Source organism: Echeneis naucrates, chromosome 3 (genome assembly GCF_900963305.1).
Source record: "Echeneis naucrates chromosome 3, fEcheNa1.1, whole genome shotgun sequence".
Taxonomy (NCBI): domain Eukaryota; kingdom Metazoa; phylum Chordata; class Actinopteri; order Carangiformes; family Echeneidae; genus Echeneis; species Echeneis naucrates.
In genome coordinates, this window is record NC_042513.1 from 10,073,362 (window position 1) to 10,088,634 (window position 15,273).

The following is a 15,273-nucleotide window of genomic DNA, read 5'->3' on the forward strand; positions in this document are numbered from 1 at the left end:
TGACATCTGCTTCATCCGTGCCGCAAATTATAAAAGAAAGACAAAACAAAACAAAAAGGAATAACAACCACGAACAGAAGAATCAATAGCTGCTTTGAGAACATAAAAGTCTCAGCTATGATGGACAGGATCTTTGGTTTGACTCTGTTTTGTGTGGGTGAGTATTTCTACAATAAATGCTCTTAATTCTGTCATTTGCACCACAACTTTGAACTTGATGAAGAAACGAACTAAAATAGCTTGAAATGGATACTATCAAATGAAAATATGCTGCTGACCTTCATTATTTCTGTTACTGTTCAATAATTTGATTGCTAACTTGATAAATCATATGGGAGGTTAAATGTCCAACACAATTTCCCACAGCCATTGCTGAGGTAAAAATAATGGCAAGTTTATTATAAATGATTTTTGACACAAGGCAAAGATATTTAGTATGTGAATAATAGTAATCAATATCCAATAATCTTTGACAGTGTTGTCTGGTGTTGGAGCCCTCACTGTGAACATCCCAGAGGAGACATATGAGCACGTCAGGGGTGACAACATCACACTGCCTTGCAGATTTCAACCTTCAAAACCCTTAACCTCTAACACACCTGAGATCATCACATGGACTGCCAAAGAAGCTGATCATTCAGACGTCAGTATCCATCTCACAAAGTGGCCCTAAAACTCTAAAGCTCTGTCACACAGACTAAACACCGCAGGTGAAATAAAACTCTGTGGTTACTCAACCAATCAGAAATATTCAGCGGTGTAGGCTGCACCCAAAAAGTTCCTGGATCGTTGAAAAGTACCTTCTGAACATGGACTTTTTTTTTTTTTTTTGTGTTCCTGGTTCCTGGGGGACGGTCCTGCAGTCAGAAAGCGGCTTTACGTGTCTGTTGAGCGTTGTCCTCTTCTCTGCAATGCCAGAAGCTCCTGTTGTTCGACATTAATAGAGGAAAACAAGAACACGCTCAGGTTTCTCTTCAGCACTGTAGCCAGGCTGACAGGAAGTCATAGCTCAGTTGAAGCTGTGATTCTTTTAGCTCTTTGACAAACAAAATTGTAACACTCAGAGAAAAAATTCATACTCTTACCCACAATTGGAAGTAATCTACTATCAAATGCAGCAGCTGTTAACCTTAAATCTCTCTGAGGTCATTTCTATAGATAGATAGATAGACAGATACTTTATTTATCCCAGACTGGGAAATTGCAGTCTTATCAATTCTTATCATTCGGTACCAACCAGGCTGGTTAAAAATGTTTTTCCATCAACTAACATGTATATTCTGAATCTGATCTGAATCTGACTTTGTCTTTAGATTATACATCCCACTTTCAAGAGTGCAGTTATTAAACCTCTACTCTACTCTAACCTAATCTTGATGAAAACACTGAATCAGCGCATTTGTTACCTCTGTGAGAGCCTGGTGTGCTCAAGGTGACTGGACGCCATGCTAAACTCTGTGGATGATATCAATAATTTACATTTTTATTGCTATTGCATGACAGAACATCATCCTCACCCGCTACTCCATTGGCGTAACTGACGTCAGGCGTGGATATGAAGGGCGGGTATCTGTTGACGTAGACATCCCTTCTGGGAGGGCTGACCTAAAACTGTCATCCATCACGCTCGAAGACAACAAGATTTTTGAGTGTCGCGTCCTGATCCTGGGTGACGATGAGGGCAAACTTTCTGACGCTGCACGGTTGGTGGTTCTAGGTAACGTTTACCCACTTGGCATACTTACATGTATTGTACTGTACTGTAACTATAAGGCTCGGTGTTTAGTTTAGCAGTAGTGGATATTGTTACGTTACATTTTTCTGCATTCTACATCATCTAACAATATAACAATGTTCAGTATATGTCACTAAAGAAACTGTTGTACTCTTTTGTCACTTTTTTATTTCCATGTCACTAGTGCCTCCATCTAAGCCCGTTTGCAAGATCCAGGGTACAGCAGAGTATCAGCAGAACATCAACCTGACCTGTCTGTCTGAGGAGGGCTCCCCACTTCCTGTTTATAGGTGGGAAACACGAGATGTGTGGAACATGCCTCGTGCTCTAAACCACGGAACCACCCAAAGTAAGTAACAGAAACACAGTGGCACTTTTCATGCTGGAAAAATGAACTATTGGCACATAAAAGTGTGCTTACCTGAAAAAGAATTAGACTCCCAATTAGGCCAATATGTTTAATTTTGGGAACTAGAAATTTAGAGGCAGTGACTGTTGGTCATTAGATGGACCGAAGGTTTAAGGCTTGTGCGCACATACTCCACTTTCAGCAAAGTGCTCTTTTGAACACAAAGCATGTAATCTTTCTACATCGCATTTTGCTTTTTTTGGTCAACAAAACCAGAAAATAGGTTCCGAACCCACTTTGGTATATGTTATTTCATCCAAAAAGGGATGTTTGTGGGTACACACCTCTTAGCTTTTCTGTATAATTGCACATTTGTATCAGCAGAAAGTAGAAAAAAAATGTTGAGAAGATATGAACCACAGTGATAATTCGTAGGCCACCTTGCTGTTTGCCGAATATCCACTTCACTTTTGCTGAGCTGAATGGATGAAGAAGTTCAAGTCTGAATGACAAGAAGCAATAACCTCTTGGTACTTTACTAACTCTCACGCCGTCTTTCAGAAGGAGGTATCCTGTCTTTATATGATATTTCGAAACATACATCAGGATACTACATCTGCACCTCAAGAAACAAGATCAGCTCCGCTTCCTGCAATATCACCCTTGCAGTCAGGCCACGTGAGACAAACCTTACAATTTACTTTACAACATGGCAATTTAGCAAATGCTCAAAAATAAATCTGTGCGAATTATCATTTATTATAAGTCTTTATATAACAAGTCTTTTGGTTTCTCTTGTCCCAAACCCTCCTGCAGCTTCCATGAGATGGTGGTCAGTGCTGAACTGGTGATCCTAAGTGAACCTGAACACATCTTTTCTGTTGAATAAAATCTTGTTCAAAGTAGTGAAACGTTAAATGTTAGAGATTTTAAAAGTTAAAAGATTAAAATCCAAGCATTTCAGCAGGAGCAGCTTCTGCCTGAACTTTTGTTTAAATAGTTACAACATTGCAACATTGCTCACCTACTTTGTTACTAATCAGCATCTACATATTTCAATTATATTTATGCGATTCATTCTAATAATATTCATTAGGGGATTCTCACGATCGATTTTCGGGGGTGAGTCATATATATCATATTAATAATAAAAAGTAAATTAAGAAAATATAATATTTCTGTTTCCCAGTTCGGGATGTAAAGGAAAAATACAGATGGAGGATGTTGATTTACCGATATATATATATATATATATAAGTAGGCGGACCTGGCGTTTCTCTCTCTCGCGCCATGTCTACTTCCGCCTTTAAATCTCTGATGGCACACCACGTGGGAGCGCCACTGCCCCCTGCTGTAGCGGGTGCGTATCTGCACTTTGTTTGGCCAAAGAAGAAGATGACGAGATTATCGCTGCTTGTGACATTCGGTCTAAAACAACTATTATGATACTACCGAATGGTAAACATGGTTTTGTGCCTTTGGATTAAAAATAAACACAAAGGTTTTTTTCTTTAAACATTTAATAAACGATCTCAAATCAAGACCAAAAATTAATAATAAAAAAAAAGTAAAACAATGTTTTTTCTGCACATATTTCACATATGTTGTAAAAAGGATTAAATTATTATGCAGTTATATATAAGAATGAAGCAGGAAAAACATTTTAAATTGGGTTAGAAAACAGACATCAAATGAATTTTTTTTAATGCAAAAAGTCCTAAAATTTGAAAATGTTCACCGTACTGTGGTTGATAAGGTGGAATTTTATTCTCCTACTCTTAAATTTTTTCTGCTTTGAGGAAAGTTAAAAGTGCCCAAATATACAACATATTGCACTTTCAGGCTCGTTACACTTACAAAACAGCAACTGGATAACAGACCATGACATACAGAAATAGTGGTGGAGAGGATGTACCCTCAAAAATAACAAGGTTAATTCAGGGTGGGGGAACAGTTTAAATGAAAAAGTAACTTACAGTATGACCAAAGAAGTGGGGAGAGCTGTTAACAAGTCTGTAAATGCCAATCGATGTCAATCTATTTAGATTCCAAGTAGAAACCGATCATACAGACTCAGGGCAAGCGTGTGCAAATTTTCTCAAAAGCAACCAAAAGCACAAGCTGCAATGTCAAAAACAATTTTATCAGCAGAGACGTAAAAAGGGTCACTAGTCAGAAAGTGCTATAAGTGTTAAAGTCCAAGCTACTCAGCACACCACAATTTTCATGGAGCAGGAAACAGACAATTCTGTTTGAGATCCATGAGGATGGAGCATTGGTAAAAGGTTGTTGATAAGCTCCTAGTCGTCGCAGCCCAGTAGCTCCATGCGTAGAGCGATGCGCTCGTGCCACTCCCAGGGGATGACTCGAACATACCGGGCATAGAATGGAGGCTCAAATAGGTTCTTCTTATGGGTGTTGTTGTCAATGTTGCCTTGGAAAAGCTGCCAATAAATTGGAAGGTCAAGGTTAAACATGGTTAAACTTTTTGCTCAAAAGAGGTTGTAATAATAATAATAAAAGAGGCAGTTTTCCACCGGGCACACCTAAGCTTAGATCTGCACAACTTCGTGATAATGTAAAGTATTTTAAGTCAATGTCCTCATGACAAATCGTCATTAGGGCTGTTAATAAAACTGAGCTAAGCTGCTCAGAACCCGAGAGCCCCACCCAGACAAAGCCCCAGGCAGCATTATTGTGTTAAGAGCCGAGAAGCTCAGTAGAAGCATCAAAGCTGTTTTTATCGTTTTATTGGGTCCGGCCACTGTAGCTAAAATCTTCTAGTAAGGGACTGAGGAAATAGATTTCCTGCAGATGGCAGCATGGGCCTTTCACTGCCAAAAATATATTTCTTCATACAGGAAAACAAATCAACTGGAATTGTTTATTGACAAAAACTTTTGTTTTATTGTGTTTAAAATACTTGGGTTACTTTTACTTATTGGGTTTGTTCTTAATAAAGAAACAGGCCAAAAACTTTAACAATTATTCTTTAAAAAAAAAAATAAAAAATTATCAGACCAATTTGCTAAGACATACATACTATAAAAACACAGCATTAGGGAGATTTTAGGGCTTCATAGATGTCTGACCTTATCATTGCCTGTGTGTTCATCCTTCACCATACGCCAAGCTTCTTCATCATTACTGTACGCAATTTTAAACACAGACACAAACTGCACCACCCCAAAGTCCTTTGCCCCCTGGGTGATGATGCCTGTGAGGCGCTTCGTCTTCTCCAGATCCACCTGGACCAAGAACAAAGAAAATTACTGTGCACTGCAACATCTGGTGGCATCAAAGCACAGTTTAGAACAAAGGCTTCCCTCACCTGGAGCCACTCTGAGCGGTTGTTGTGGGCGGGTGACCAGGCGTTTGTCTTTCCCTGCTTATTCAGCCGGGCAAACTGAGGATGCCATGTGAAGGCATCGATGCCCCACGTACGGAAAGAGCTGGAGGCTGAAAGCTGCCCGTCTGAGATGAGGCGGGACCTCATCCCCAGAGGCTCTGAGCAACCTGCCGTGTTTGAATAAACTGTGAATTTGAGCAGGTGGGAAGACGGAGGGAGGGAAAGCGATAGGAAGAAAAAAGAGCCAGGAAGAGAGGGAAATGACAAATGAATACACCCAAAGAAAAGATAAACCAACTTTAAACTAGGCAGAAAACTGGGCAGAGTCACTGAGCATGCAACTGACCATTTTTACCCCCAGGAACAGTGAGAGGCACAAGGTGGAAGAATGCAGACAGTAGAGTGCAAAGAGCTCTGAATGCAGTGTGTGTAGGTTTACCTCGTCTCTCTCCAAGTGTTTATGTTCAAAGACGGCAAAGCACAAAAACAAAAGGCCGAAACACAAATGCGTGTGTTTCTGACTGAATTTTTACATAGTGACTTACACGGTGCTGTTCATGCTGTACAATTTATAAGTGGCCAAGCAGCAACTAGATGCTATAAAGTTGCAATAATAGCAACGTTTGATTGTCATTATGGTTGCCGAGAGGAAAGAGCGATCAACACATTAAAACAAATTCAAGAGGCTTTTTTACTTTTCCTTACTGCAGGAATTGGCAAATTGATTTGACCGCTGAAGATCATCTCTCCTTTGTTTGATAGTTTTGAACGTCTATATTAATACTTGTTACTGTCTTCCATGTCCCTGAAATCCCTGTTTGCAGCAAAAGTGTGCCAGATGTCTTCAGCGTGTTTACCATTGAGCTCACAGCCCACCAGCTCCATGCGCAGTGTGCACGCCCTGCGGCAGACTACAGGGATGATGCGGATGTACTGGGCCACGATTGGAGGGTCAAAAAGGTTGGTCTTTGTGCTGTCATTGTCTGTGTTGCCGACAAAAACCTGCAGAACACAGACACAGGAGAGTAAGCTGAAGAAAAAGGTCTGCGGTGACAGTTAACACTGAATTTTACCACAATGTGTGGCCCTCACCTTGTCCCTGCTTTGGCTATCCCCTTTGTAACTTGTATAACTGTTTCCATCAAAGCTACTCGCCACCTTGAAGGCCTTGATGTACTCAGCCGTGCCCATGCGACTGGCACCCTGCGTGATGATACCCGTCAGACGCATCTTCTTCTGCATATTAATCTGAAATGGACAACAACAAAACTCATAAGTCACACCAGTCAGTCATTTAGTACATTTAGTTTTAATTAACGCGCTCTGTCTCTGTCTCTGGCTCTTCTCACCTCAATCCAGGGGTTCCTGTCATGGGCAGCTGATGTCCAGGCATTGACAATGCCTTGGTTGTTAAGCCGAGCCAATTCCGGGCCCCACCGCTGGAGACCCAGAATGCCGTAGTGCACAGAGGATGCAGAAATCTGGGACTCCACGATTCCACCTCCTTCCATCCCCAGGAGAGAAATGCAACCTGCAGCAGCGATTCAGGTGTAATTAACTACATCAGCTACCTATCCACGTCGTGCACACTTCCCATTGTTCAGTTGGGGAGGAATCGCGCTTTAATTTGGCAATTGGGATTAATTATTTATTTCCCAATCTTTCCAGTGTCTTTCGCTGTTAAAAGTCAAATATCAGTTCAAGTTCTTTTCATATAACATTACTTCATGAATATTTAGTTTGAGCATATTGTTTACTTATGTTTGAGAAAACTAACAGTAAAAGACTGGAAAAGGGCAATTTGATACTCTTTGTTCTAGTGAGCATATGTGATACACTTTGACTGGAATTGGACACCTCAAGAAATAATTTTGAGTAAAGTAGATATTACAAGTACGCACAGAAGTAGTACACTTGTCTCATTTGGGAACTTGTTAAATGAAAACTACTTAAAGGAAGGTGAATGAGCATTTTTCAGACTGTGCAGACATACGTAGCTGACACTGCTTTCCAACATATGGTGACGAGCACTGGCAGGTGTAGTCTCCATCAAAATCTCTGCATACCCCTCCATTCTTACATGGCTGGCTGGCACAGTCATTTACATCTGAAAAACAAAACTATTTATTATCTTCAACTTCTTAAATCAAGGTCTAAAAAAAGATTATTTCAGAAGGTGAGGATGTAATTATTTTTTTTTTTGGAGAATGTGATTTGCGAGTCTGTATCACCACAATGCTTATGGTGTTATCAATACACAGCACTGTGAAACATTGAACTTCATCAGAAAAATAGGAGCTCCTGCGATTTTTTTGCAGCTCTTGCCGTATGGATATTCTCTTTGGCTGTAACGTTATTTTGCTTCATTGTGCAACCCTGCTCTGGAGTTAGTGAGAATCAACAATTTGATAAGAGTTGATGGCCACAGATGTGGTACACAGTGAGAAGAGGCTGAGGCAGGAGGCTGGTTCTGAATTCCCTCACTCTCAAGTAGATTCTGTTGAATCTCACGCGTTGACAGAAGTGCCCCTGAAGGCACCACGGCAACCAGCAGGTTAGGAGTCAACGGCTGCACTTGATAATTGTGTCATGGAGGTGGCAGTTGGATATTTACTTACTAAGTATTTTTATTTTTCAGGCAATAAAATAAGTTCTCTTTCAATTACATATAAATGTAAATGTAGTACATTACAACACATTCACAGATTTTACCCCCAAATCAAGTCGACTCTGAGGCCCGCAGGGAATTTAATGAATATGATCCCTTCTTGCACATTTTGCATTTCAGTTGATTGTGAAACGAAAAAACATTGGCTCCTCTACTTCCACCACAGACCATGTAATACTCTCCAAGCTCCACATGGCGGCGGACTTGTTTATGTAAGCAAGAAGGATAAGATATAAATGAAAGTTGATTGTGGAACATTTCACTCTTTTCACTTCCCTTCAAACACAATGAGAATATTTTATCACAGAAATCCTAACTCAAGTTGAGACTGCAGGTATAAAAAAAAACCCCAAACTGTTTATATAGTTAATTAGTCATAGTGTACATTGAAAATAACACAAAAATACCTGTTGATGTAGGAAAACTGCAGGACTGTTGTTAGAATTCCTGGGTAATGATAGGCTTTGCATATATACATTATATTGTGGTCAACAACAGTATCCCTTTCAGGACTTTACGAGTATTCACAGAAAGTTAATGTGTGTTTATGATTCTCTAACATATGCATTAAGACAATTCTCACTGTAGCCACCTCATGAAACAGAGATAACCGACTTGGACATTAATTCAGCATTCCGTCATTCAAAAACCTGCCTCTTTTTTGCATGTTTTGCATTTTGCATTGCATTTTAGGCATATTTCATTCATACTATCTACATGTTAAATACATTTAGAAAAAATGTAAACTAATCACAATTTCTTTTAATTTTTAAAAGTAAAATACAAAAAATTCAGTCAGGATTGCATTTGACCATAGTGGGGTGTTTTTCTGCTAAATATATATTTTCAATAGCTCCTACATATGATAAGTTCATATGTGTCTGAATATGTCTGCTCTGAAGTACTTGTTGATGTCAATATAAAGGTATTGTGAAAATTATTGAATGGAATTTACTTTTGGTCAGGCCTGTCTGTTTGTCGAACCTTTTACCTGTCTAACAAACCAGACGTCAGAACTAAAGCATATGACAGGTTGACGTAATGCCTCATGGGTCTGTTTAATTCTTATTCCCATTAACACTAAGAGGATTGCGTACACCTCAGAAACACATGCTTGTATGGCAGAGACAACACTGGCACAGCACAGCTAATAACACTGAGAAACACACGAGACTGTGAAATCGCTTAACCGATTTGCTTTTTTAAATCCAGTCAACAATGTGCTGGCCGTATGGAACATTTCATTTTGCTATCTGTGCCTTGTTTTCATACGCTGAGGGATGCATCCATCCACGAGTCCAAGTAGGAGTAAGATAAGCAAATATGTTGCTGTGTGTTGAATTTAAAACTGTTAGCCTCAAGTGCTGACGGTTTCTCATGTTGCCTGCAGATGAAATGCAACTAGCACTTACTATAATCCTGTTGTCCTCTGAAATACCTAACTGCTGTGATGTCATTATTTGGAGCTCCGTAAATTTTATAATACCAGGGACAGTTTCCACCCTGTCTCCATAACACTCCAGCCAATGGCGTCTGGCCGAATCATAGTTAAAAAAAATGCCTGGGAGTGGATGATCAAACTGCACAAACACTATAATTGGTGGTCAGACTGTAGGTTTTAAGAGGGTGAGCTGTCAATTCCAAAAAAACAAACAAATGTTGTATTTTTACACAATATTTCATCTCTATGTGTTTTGCTCTTTGGCAGTCATACATAGAAACCGTCTGTTTGTTTCAGCTCTCGGTGACGGGTGTCAGCCATGCATTTTGTTTTACTCTGGAGGATGAAGATAATGACATTCACACTTGACAAAGTAATATAACCCTCTATTCCCTTCTGTTTTTCCTATAAGTCACTCTCTTACTAATAAATTATTGTTGTGATGTGATGGAATTCACCTATGATCAAGTTGTTGGTGTTTTTTGCTCAGACTTAAGCACAAACAGATTCACTGTGGGACCTGTGTGGAAGGCGCCTGCATGCTAAGAGACTTGGAGTGGCCTTTTACTAATCAGCCAAACAGAGGAACCACAGAGCCCCCTGAATGCGAGCCTTTCATTAAACTGCTGAGCTGACCGCCCATCTCTTTCTCTGCTGATGCATGGACAACATGGAAAAAGTCCTCTGCTGAAGGTGAATCCTACTATTACTTGTCATGCTCACAATCCATCAGTATGATTATAAAATTTTCAGCATTTTTCTTTTCTTTCTTTTTTTTTTTCTTAGGCTGTAAAATTATCCCCTAATGATACGCCCCCATGCCTAAAATGTAAAGATGTGCACCTATATTTACGGAGAGGTTAAATATGTGTAGGTGAAAAGGCCGGTCGGGGTTATGAAGTCACTTACTGATCTGGCAGTGCACTCCCTCGAAGCTGGCCGGGCACTTGCAGATGTACTCGTTGAAAACATCTCCTCGTCTTGTCGGAGTGATGATCTCACACAACCCATCGTTTTTACAGGGGTTAGGGCTGCAGGGGCCTGAGAGGAGGAGCAGTTTGAAGTTGTGTTTAATAATGCTGTCTTTTCCATATGAAAACTCTCTCCTTTCCCTACCTGTCTCTGTCAGGTTGCAGGTATCTCCTCCAAAGCCATCTGCACAGATACAGATGAAGGGATCGTCTCCTACACCCGTCACACATGTTCCTCCATTGTGGCAAAGATTTACCTCACAGTAGTCTCCTGAGTAAGCGAGGAAACACAGCAGGTGTAAGGTATGTCCAAAGACAAATTCCATTTTCACACAATCACTCGTGACAGCTATTTAACATGTTGGAGTGGAAACCAAACCCTCGTCTGGTAGCGATGCTGCTCTTAGTGAGTTTACTAAATGTAATAAAATAAGGTCAACCAAAGCAAAGAGACGAGAATTCACCGTAAAAGGATTTCTAGTGAGTGAAGTCAAAGATATTTTTATTCCTACCCACGACCTTAAGAATATGAAGATTTTATAAAGCTTTTCAACTTTAAATAGCTAAAAGATGTGTCTTGGTTGGGTTAAGAATAGATTTTTGAAACTGCAGTTTCTGAAAATATTTCATTATTTCTGTCAATTTAAACAATTTAACTTTTTTACTCTAGAGTTGGAACTGCTGAGCATCCTTGATTGTAAGTTTGATAAATACAGCTTTTTTTGTGGCTGTACCAAATTTCCATGACACAAGCTTCAGTCTCATTGGCTTAACAGCATTAAAATAATAAGTGAATTTGTTAATATTAAAGGAGAATGTGGGTTTGGGATACAGAGAAAGAGCCTTTCTTAGCGCTCACTGACTTTAAATGTATTAAGATCTATACTGGGAGGGGAAATCACAGATCCACTGTTTGTTCTAACTGCTGGAGTTGCATTCAGGCCTGAGGGTTGGTAACAATAGTGGTGCTGCAGTGTTGAGTCACAGATCCTGGCTGGAACAGAAAAAGGATGGTCACATTCATCACATCACAGATGTCGCAATCTCAAAACCTTTAACTCAAAAATCGAAATCATTTATTTCAAATCAGTCATAGCAGTCAAGTACAAACTTGACTTGGTTGTCATTTCCGTTTAGCTGTTTGAGATAAAAACCTGGAGGAAATATGAGGACTGAAGACTCTTTTTGGAAAGTGTGCCACCTCATTTATGACATTTAGGAATGCAATACTGATCAATTTACAGATGCTGTCCCCAAACTCCAACTGTCTTTATACATCTATCAGTTGTTAAACTACAAGTAGCAAAACTGGCAGACTAGCTTTGCTACTTGAGTTTTAGAAGATACAAACAAGAGGAACAAGTTTTAAAATTTGTTCCAGTGGCGTTTAACAAGGAAACATGGTGGCTATAATGTGGAATTGAAGTAAATATTAATTTTTTTACCAATTTTTACCAAAGTAAAAATATGGTTCTTTTATTTGTCTTGAACATGTTGTGATGACAGTTAATGTGTCCTGTTCCATTGATACTAAAACTACAACCGAGAGTTATTTTCACCATCTATTAATGATTTGGTCTATTGATGGTTACTATTACACTATAAGATGTAAACAAAGGTTCAAACACCTTTTTATGCAGCCAACACTGACAACAACATGTCTCTATGCACAGGATTAAGAGCTTGCAGGATTAGCCAGTTTGCACAGAAGCATGCAGCTCTTTCAGGAATATGCAGTTACACAACATGACAGTGCAACAGGTCATGGGTGGCAAAGGACACACAGCACCCCTGAATGACAGTCGGGTGTTAAGGAAAGCAGCAGGCTCTGAAAGTACACAAACATCATGGCAGAGGAAGAACAGCAGCTGCGCACAGTAACAACAGTCATTAATAATTTAACTCAAGTGCACCCGGTTGGCAGCACTTTTTCAGGTTAAACAGAACTTAGAGGAGAGGACAGCTGGCTTGTCTTTGCTCCAGATGCCATCACATATGGTGTTTTTTCCTCTCCATCTGCATCACCTTTTAATGTGGCCAGAAAGATGTCTACATTACAATTATACATAACAATAAATACACAGTCAACTAATTTAAAAGGATGAACCCCTAGCAAATGTGTTAAGTTCATTAAGTAATGTACTAAGAGAAAGAGTTAAACAACGACAACAACAACAACTGAGTAAAACACAATCTTCTAATAACAGTAGTTTCACATTCGTAGCATGGGAATAATAAGCAGGTATGTTAGGGAACAGAATGCACAAGTTACGCATTGACTGGACTCAGGAAATGAAAGCAGCACATCTTTCAGATTGACTCCTGAATGATGAAGTCATTTTTCTGGCTGTTGCTGTCGTAAAATTAGAGACATTTCGTTTGAATGGCCAATCTGATGCACATCTCTCCCTTTGGCATTCATTAAAATCCCGGATTTCCCCCCTTCAGAGAACCAGCCAGAGCCACGACTGTGGATCTGCAGCGGTCAGTAAACTGGTTTGATTTCATTTGGAAACGGGGAAGAAAGAGTCATGGAAAAGAAGACTGGGTGGGAAAGCGCAGTGCCAAAGTCCCTTTGTGGACCATATGGGAGCAGTGAATGATATCTGACGTTGGAGTTGGAAACCCTGAACACAACAATACAACAACACAAACACAGAGACAGACAACAGTTCTAGATAAACACGATTAATTTAATTTGAAAGCTGGCGTTGTAAAACAAAAAAAAAAAAAGACTTACCTCTGACTGTATTCAGAATAAGCAGAAGAGTACAAGTTGTTAGAAACGCCGCTATTATATTTCCGGGACGTTTCATGTTTGTTTACTTTTTCTTTGTTTACTCCGCCGGTGTGTTTGTTGACCCGCTCCGAGCGACGGGCAGCAGCTAAACCTCCAACTTCGTGCTGCCTTAAAGTGCCGTCGGAACTATCGCTGTTAGTGCCGGAATGTATTGGAGCGACGAGCTGATGAATGAGGGAGCTGGGATTTTTCATAATACCCGAGGTAATGGGGCGTGACGTCAGATTGGGGGCGGGGCCATGTCGAATAAACGTGACCCGGAAAAATACTTTCAGGCTATTCTACCCGTTTTTACAGTTTAATTCATTGTGAGTTTTCATGCAGGGTTTTTTTTTAAACTTCAATTTTTAACTAGTACAATATCACCTTGACTTAAACTTAATAAATTAAAAAGACAGAAAAGTCTGACAATAGCAGGTAGATGCAAGGGCCCCCAATCTCCAGTTTTACTTTGATTTGATTTATCACAAGGAGCCATTCGCTCCACTGAAATAAAAGATGCCATTCAACAAAAACTACTTTTAAAAACTTGACTTTCCTGGTACAGGTGTTATGAAACTGCTATAGGCCGCAGTCTATTGCAGGGTCAATCAGGGTCCTGAAGCCCACTAGCAGATTATGATATTGTCCAATTTCTGAGTGCATGCCATTTATTTATAACAGTATTTGTCTTCCTTCCTAACACTGTGGATCCTCAAATATCACGTATTATGCTTCATAAGTGAAGGCACCATCTTGACAAGGAAGACAATGAATTAGCACTAGAGGGCCAGGCCAGTTTTTTGAAACCAAAGTGAAAATACCTGTGTCTCAGATTTACCTCAAATCCAGTATATATATTGGGGGAGCATGGGTTTGTTGTTTTGTTTTGTTGTTGGGCCCCTATTGTCAAGACAGTCAAGGCAGATGGCTGGGCAAGGTTTCTGCCTCATAAAGGAAGTTTGTCCTTGTCACTGTCGCCAAGTACTTGCTCATCGGGGTTGGGGTTAGGGTTATCTGTTTAAATAATTTTATAAAGAGTTTGGTCTCAACCTGCTCTTTATGCAAAGGGCTTTGATGTAACTTTGTTATGATTTGACGCTATATAAATAAATATGATTTGATTTGATTTGATTAATGATGTTAACGTTATTCTTTGATGAGATCATACTGTCTTATCTGAAGATTTCTGCGTGTTAATAATTACAAACAAAAATAAACACAAGACGAATAAACATGATTCAGCTCTTGAAAAACACATTTTAGCAAAGAGGGTCTGTCATAATTCATTAATAAATTCATAAAAAGGAGTAAAAGACAAAAACCCTCTCAAACTATCTAAAGCTTGAATTGGGAAAAACAATATTTTTGTTAATTCTGTTTTCATGCACAAATTATAATATAGCTTCACTTCCCTTTTGTATGAATTGTGTATCGTGAGAGCCTCATAGCACAATCTGTTGAAGCCAGTCGCCATCAAGTGGAGATGATCCAGTAACTACTACATAAACTGCTCTAGTATCTAGATGTCTCCCCCTGCTGGCCACAGTTAACTTGAGACTCATTTATCATAACTGCTTCGTTAAACACCTACACAGAGGTACAATCTGCATACTTGAAGCACAAACGTTGGAGCTGCTGGCTGAGGCCTTTAAAAGCAACATAGTTGCTGCAAATCATGTTGGTGGGCATAAAGAAAATTTGTACTGTACTTTAATCAAAGTACCAAAGTTTAAAACAACTTTCACAAATTATCAGAGATAATGGTGAGACACCAAAATGGCCACTTACAGTACGCAAAGACACAGATGCAGCAAAGGTCCAGGCACCAATATTCTCAGTATCTAAAATAAAAGTGACATTTTAACATAGCATGGCACTTTGGCCGCTGAGACCTCACACGCAGAAGCAGTAACAGCACCAGCTGACAAAAACCACATCCAATAATATTAAATTAGGAATACAATAGACTATAGACAAT

The 15,273-nt window shown here is 39.6% G+C and overlaps 2 protein-coding genes across 3 annotated transcripts; one reads left to right on the plus strand and one right to left on the minus strand.

The window, feature by feature from the left end:
* The first annotated feature begins 117 nt into the window (after nucleotides 1-117).
* On the plus strand, nucleotides 118-2,935 carry LOC115041176 (cell surface A33 antigen-like). The gene is made up of 6 exons (XM_029498500.1): nucleotides 118-157; nucleotides 477-643; nucleotides 1,504-1,717; nucleotides 1,920-2,084; nucleotides 2,646-2,762; nucleotides 2,901-2,935. Exons 1-6 carry the CDS (start codon nucleotides 118-120, stop codon nucleotides 2,933-2,935), a joined length of 738 nt encoding a protein of 245 aa, XP_029354360.1.
* Nucleotides 2,936-3,598: 663 nt separating this feature from the next.
* Nucleotides 3,599-13,509, minus strand: LOC115041523 (EGF-like repeat and discoidin I-like domain-containing protein 3). Of its 2 annotated transcripts, none has more exons than XM_029499018.1 (10): nucleotides 13,254-13,509; nucleotides 10,659-10,784; nucleotides 10,452-10,583; nucleotides 7,427-7,540; nucleotides 6,783-6,964; nucleotides 6,526-6,681; nucleotides 6,291-6,435; nucleotides 5,416-5,618; nucleotides 5,177-5,332; nucleotides 3,599-4,528 (listed from the first exon to the last, which is right to left on the minus strand). In XM_029499018.1, exons 1-10 carry the CDS (start codon nucleotides 13,327-13,329, stop codon nucleotides 4,385-4,387), a joined length of 1,434 nt encoding a protein of 477 aa, XP_029354878.1. In that variant the 5' UTR covers nucleotides 13,330-13,509; the 3' UTR covers nucleotides 3,599-4,384. The 2 variants fall into 2 exon arrangements, with proteins under 2 accessions (XP_029354878.1, XP_029354879.1); XM_029499019.1 differs by having other exon boundaries at nucleotides 3,600-4,528; nucleotides 5,416-5,600.
* Nucleotides 13,510-15,273: the final 1,764 nt, after the last annotated feature.